General features: G+C 39.5%; 1 protein-coding gene across 2 annotated transcripts; it reads right to left on the reverse strand.

Moving 5' to 3' along the window:
• Positions 1 to 26: 26 nt before the first annotated feature.
• On the reverse strand, positions 27 to 6145 carry LOC128879211 (cholesterol 7-desaturase nvd). Of its 2 annotated transcripts, XM_054128146.1 has the most exons (6): positions 5503 to 6145; positions 2993 to 3177; positions 2733 to 2899; positions 2202 to 2380; positions 1342 to 1722; positions 27 to 524 (listed from the first exon to the last, which is right to left on the reverse strand). In XM_054128146.1, exons 1-6 carry the CDS (start codon positions 5590 to 5592, stop codon positions 288 to 290), a joined length of 1239 nt encoding a protein of 412 aa, XP_053984121.1. In that variant the 5' UTR covers positions 5593 to 6145; the 3' UTR covers positions 27 to 287. The 2 variants fall into 2 exon arrangements, with proteins under 2 accessions (XP_053984121.1, XP_053984120.1); XM_054128145.1 differs by lacking the exon at positions 5503 to 6145 and having other exon boundaries at positions 2993 to 3453.
• Between the last annotated feature and the right edge of the window lie 46 nt (positions 6146 to 6191).

Below are 6191 nucleotides of genomic sequence, written 5' to 3' on the forward strand. Positions count from 1 at the left end.
AGAATAAAACGAATACACTATTTTTGTGGTAGAACATTTAATAATACTTATCAGGAATAACATAGTCGATTCTATAGTATTCGAATTTTCGATTAAATATAGCACACCTTACGTTTACATTATGCAAGTAGAACTGTTATTTATATATTTTAGCACATTGTGTAATATTTATATTTTATAATCATTCGTGTTATCATTTCTACGATTATTATTAATATTATAAAATCTTCACAGATGTCTCAAAGAATCTTAAGATCTTCCATTACGACAGAAAAAAAAAAGATGTGCTACCATTGCAATGATCTCATAGCTGAATGATAACTGGGACTATGCTGTGAATAAAACTGCGAGTACCACCTGCGGTAACTAAGAATACATTTATCTTCTTTAACGAGGAGCGGTTGTTTCTCGTATTTTTTTCGGTTCCAAATGGCTACGTCCCTTTCAAACATTAAACATTCTCCCAAGAATATCATAGCGGCGTAGGGAGCGAGCAGCGGTGCAGCATAAATTAAATGAGTCACCTAGAAACAAAAATAACGATACTATTACATTAACGATTGTAACGAATCTTATCAAATTGTTACTATTTTAATATTACACTTCAAATATTCCCGCGCTTCAGATTGTTTCATCATCCACGACGATCCGGCAACGCTGCCTCTAAGGAGTATCTGAACTAGTGTTGAGGTCAGAAACTGTACAGGGTGTCTCAAAAATGTTGTAACACCTTGAAAAGGGTGGTTCGGGAGGTGATTTGAAACAACTTTTTGCTTAGCGAAAATATTGTTCGAGGCTTCGTCGAGGAGATATTAAGCGGAAACCCCGACCAATCAGAACGCGAGTACGCCGGTTGAGCGTAGGCTAGGCGGTCGCTCTCGTACGCTACCGCGCCCGCTCAACCATCATACTCGCGCTTTGATTGGTCAAGCTTTTCTCTTAATATCTCCGTAACGAAGCCTCGGACAACATTTTCGCTAAGGAAAAAGTTGTTTCAAATCACCTCCCGAATCACCTCTTTCAAGGTGTTGCAACATTTTTGGGACACCCTGCATAATCGTATTTAAAATATTTTGCAGAAACTTTCGCATTCATATCCAAGATTTGGGTTAATAAACTGATCGAATAATTCTTAATTATTTAGTCAACTTTTTGAGGCAATTTTACTTGACAAGACTAGGTTAGATTACACTAGCGCGGACACACTTTAGGCAACATAACCTGCAAATACGTGTACACGAATATCAAAGATTTTCAACGAGAGTTAAACCCTTATTACTCTGTTAAACTACTCTGTGATATCGAGAACGTAGCTTTGAGAATTGAAATAAAATAAGGAACCTTCTGTAAAAGGGGTTCCATCGGCGTCACTGTTTGAAAGATACATATTCGGCCAAAATAGGTGTCCATCATCATTTCGACGTAGCCCGGACCGATTTGTTGAACGTGCACGTCCAAGTTCCAAAGTTTATATTTCTCGAACAGAACTAAAGTGTGCTTCAGAGTCGTGTACGCTCTGTGACTTAAGTCTTTGTCGTCTTGTCTCTTTGGTTCATCGTCGTCGGATGCTTTACTTTCAGTGAGCAAATTATGCGGTCTCCAACCGACATTCGTCCAAGAATGACGAGCGAGACAAGAGAATGCGTGTATGATATTCGAAAATATCATTGGTCCATGCACTGCGCTTAGATGCGCTGTATCAGCGCCGTTTTCTGCAACCTCCTGAAACGAACAATGTATCAATGGGTGCAATGTGCAGAGACAACTGTTTCGCAACTGTCGAGCTTTTCTCTTGGACTCTATGATTCGATTCGTCTATTCGAAGAGAATATACCGATCGAAGTAGAGTTTAAATAGAAGTTTCCCAGCTGAATCATCTGATCTCTTACCTGTTTGAACCCGATGTATCGATCATTGTTCTTAGGATTCATCATGGAGGCTGCAATCAAGGAGTCCAAAATCCATTTCTTATTTCAAATATCCATGCCTTACTTAAGAGATATCTAAAAACAAGAAAAAGAAAAGTAGGAAGGCTAAGAGATCTTTGTCGATTGAGAAATTAATGGCAAGTTGGTTTCCTTGATTTTAGTTTCCATGATAAATTTAAGGAATTCCTTTCGCACGTTAATCTTAATTTCTAAGTACTTTAGTTAAAACTCAGGATAAATGAACGAATTGTTTTTCGACTTCGTTAAACTGACCTGTATGTGGCAGTTGATAAGAAATTCGTTTCTACCGTGATAACGCCACGTTCGGTTCGATACGTGACTGACTGTCTGCGGCTGCCAATTCGGCTCCAATCCTTCTGCGTGGTACCAAACGAAAATGATGTTGTTGGCTTCGCAACATTTCCAAGTCTTTGTTCTTGCAATGTGTGGCACTAGAAATATTAAACAAGATGGTCACATGCATGTATGCAGGAAAACAAAGCATGACGTAACAACGAAATCCAACTAATGTTATTCTTGAAGTAGAATAAGGTTCATATAATATTAGTACAGAGTGAAATAAAAAGAAATAAAGAAGCTGAGGTTTTTCTACATGCTAATGTTAAAGCATGATACTTCCAGGAAGTATTGTACTTGATATACACCGCTATGATTCCTTTGTAAAGTGTCTTTATCTGTTTGTATAGGCCCACAGAAGAGAGATTTGTGGTAACAGTTCACAAAATCTATTCCTGAGAAGAATATGGATGTAGATAAATCTTGAAGTATGGTAATTTCAAGTACCTTTATCAGAATATGGAATGTAATCACATTGTCCATCAGAGCCACGGAATTGCCAGCCATGGAAGGGACATTCCAAACAATCCCCTTTCACGCGACCACCTTCTGCCATGTTGGCGCCAAGATGAGGACAATAAGCGTCCAAAATCCTCACCGTCCCATTATCTGTTCTTTAAACGAATGTTGCTGTCAATTATTTCCATTCAATTTTAGTCGTTCAGTTTCAGCAGAACGGATAAAATATAAAAATGCGACTTAAGTACCTGAAGACAGCAAAATTCTGCCCAAGCGCCGCCACGTGCTTCACTTGGAGCTTGTCCAACTGAAAGCTTTCCAAGAGGGCGAACCATCCGTTCGGATAAACAGGAGGAAGCTTCCCCAATTTACGTTTCTTCGATTCTAAATGATTCGCCAAAATCCTCTTGTTGTCACCCTCCAGCCTTAAATCCTGGAAAAACGACGGAGAGCTGATAATTACTCTCGAGTCTTCCTTGTCGGAGGAACCGATAACTGATAACAGTGAAGTAAAACGATATTGCATTCGGATATTGGATTCGGTTTGTGTAACAACAAACAACATTTTTTAATTTGCTTTTCAATTAGGTGTTCGATGTCTAAATTTAGTAATAGATCGTTATCAACGATTTTCGTATAAAAGAATCCAGGCGATCGCTGATGCGATGTAAAAGGATTCCTGTAGGTTTACGTCGTCACGCGCAACAGAAATCTGCCTCCTCATCTATAAACATAATGTCATCGCGTTGGCTCCTACTCGCCTCGTGCGTGTCCTTTGCGTTAAACTATATACAGGGTGGCCTGAGCAATGTATTACGAGCTATTTTTCCTCGAAACTACTGCAGATACTATCAACTACTGCAGATTTAAATTAAATAGGGAAGTTAATTTTGTAAAGTGAAACAAATTTTTTTAGGATGCAGATAGAGTTTTGTAGTCTCTTCGTGGATTAGATTACTTTTGTTATATTTATAATTAATTCTAGTTCTACTGGAAAGTACGAGTAGTAAGAATGTAGAGAAGAATGCTTTTGTTTGACTTTCAACTTTTCTTGACTCGAATAAGCGAATCAGGTGTTCACGAGTAACGCATATCCGCTAACAGTTGACGTAGCATCGCAATATATGTATGTAACTTTGACGCAGACTTGGCTCGCATTCGATTGAAATTTAATGCTAATTCTATGGTAACCTAACGCGATCTTGAGGTTTTATCAGCTTTTTCGCACTTTCATTCAAATCGACATAAGAGAACACGGTTTCTCTTCGCGTCGGATCAAAATCGAAACGAAAGGAACACAAAGTGTAGAATAAACAGTACCGTAAATTAATGCTTTTGAAAGAATCTTGATCTTGAGTCTATACTCGTAAATCAATTAATAATTGTTCGCATACAAAGAGTAATGTTAGTAATGTTATATTATTGCAGTATTATACAAGCTACTCGATATTTAATATTTCTCCTCTTTCCCAGTTCACGTTTAACGATATTGATTTTCAACTTAAATTTAGTTATCTCCAAAAGACCGAATGCGTTACAAGCATTATATAAATGCCTAGAAAAATTGAACCTAAATAGGAATTTGTTTTATACCGCAAATATTATAAGATGAGCTTTCAATGTTTTTTATATTCTTGCATATTGTTTGTATGTGTTCTTGCACATTCAAATTTCCCATAAGTGCATAAAGATCAGCAGTCTAATAATTACATTCGAATTTCGTCGCGTTAAAATTAATATCGTTCATAGATTAGTTAGGTTTCAGAGGATTATAATAATGTAAGTAAATAAAGAAGGGAGTTTAAGGATGATTTCATATGTTAAGAGAAAAATTATGCGAGGTTTGGTTTAATCGTTTATTTCAGCTCGATTGGAATTTATTTTATTTAGGATTTTTCTAGAATCAATTTTCGATGTACTGCTAGACCTTGATACAGGGTGTCTCAAAAATGTTGGAAGGGGAAGGAGAGTCCTTGAAAGGGGTGTTTCAGGGGGTGATTTGAAACAACTTTTTCTTTAGTAAAAACATTATCCGAGACTTCGTTACGGAGGTATTAAGAGAAAATCTCGACCAATCAGAGCTCGAGTATGCCGGTGGAGCGGTCGCGGTAGCGAAGGCTACGCGCTGAGCGGTCGCGCTCGTGCGTCCTTCGCTGCACGTCGAGTCACTTGTTCGCGTACGAGCGCGACCGCTCGGCGCGTAGCCATCGCTACCGCGGCCGCTCCAACGGTATCCGCGCGCTCTGATTGGTCGATGTTTTCTCTTAATATCTCCTTAACGAAGCCTCGGACAACATTTTCGCTAAGGAAAAAGTTGTTTGAAATCATCCCCCGAACCACCTCGTCCAAGGAATTCCAACAATTTCGGGACACTGTATATCGAGTGCTTTTCATCGGACCTAAAAAACTTAATTTCTAAACGTCAGGTATCGAAAATAAATTTGACTGAAGTCCTCGAATTTCGACGAGATTAAAAATATAAACGTAATAAATGTTTTATTGTCTCCGGTGGTCTCTAAACAAAATTTAATCCCGTTAGAAATTTCCAAGAGTCTGCCAGTGAACGCGTTGAAACTCTTAACTTAAGAGGGCAGACGTTATTTCTGTCGAGGAATGTAATTAGTACAATAGTAATTCGAGTGGTATCTAGTTTAGAAGATATCTAGTTAGAAAATATGTAGTTGCGAGAGTCGGCGTGGACCCGAGTAAAATACTGTATAAGTAGGTAAGCCGGGCAAAGGTATCAAAGAGGACTCACCTTGATCCAGTTGATCTTGTACAAATAGGGAGCAAGGAGAATACCAAAAAACAGAAGAAAAGCACCACCGAGGCTCCACCATCCGGCCATCGCTGTCTTCTTCACCCTCTGCTCCCGAACGAAGAAGAGCAAGTGCACTCGAAAAACTTGTCCCTCCGGAACACCTTCGATGGCCACCTCTCTTACTTCTTGCTCTCACTCTCCTTCTTTCTGTCAGTCGTCCCTTCTTTCCTTTTTCCACCACTCTCTACCTCTTCTATTTTTCTTTCCTTCCTTCCCTCTTCCTCTGCGCGACTCACGTTTCTCCCTTCTACCTTCACTTCCTTCTTCCTTCGCGCTCCCTTTTTCTTCCCTCTTTACTCCCTTCCCTCTCTTACCATCCTCCCTTCACCCTTCTTCCTTCCGTGATATCTTCCTTCTTTAGCCTTCCCTTCCCATGCCCCCCCCTCCCTCTCCGCTGCTGTTTTACTACCGACCGGGGGCCTTTTCCCGAATTTCACTTTCAACTGGGCCCTTTATCTACGAAACGTTCCCTTGATCCAATCTCAACATTTTTACTGAACCTATTCACTCGTTACCTTTTCCTTCGGTCGAGGAAGCCTTCACTCGGTCTCTGTTTAGTTGATTCCTTTTCATGTGTGTTCTCTCTCTCTCTCTCTCTCTCTCTCTCTCTCTCTCTCTCTCTCTCT

This window comes from Hylaeus volcanicus, chromosome 7 (assembly GCF_026283585.1).
Source record: "Hylaeus volcanicus isolate JK05 chromosome 7, UHH_iyHylVolc1.0_haploid, whole genome shotgun sequence".
Lineage (NCBI taxonomy): Eukaryota > Metazoa > Arthropoda > Insecta > Hymenoptera > Colletidae > Hylaeus > Hylaeus volcanicus.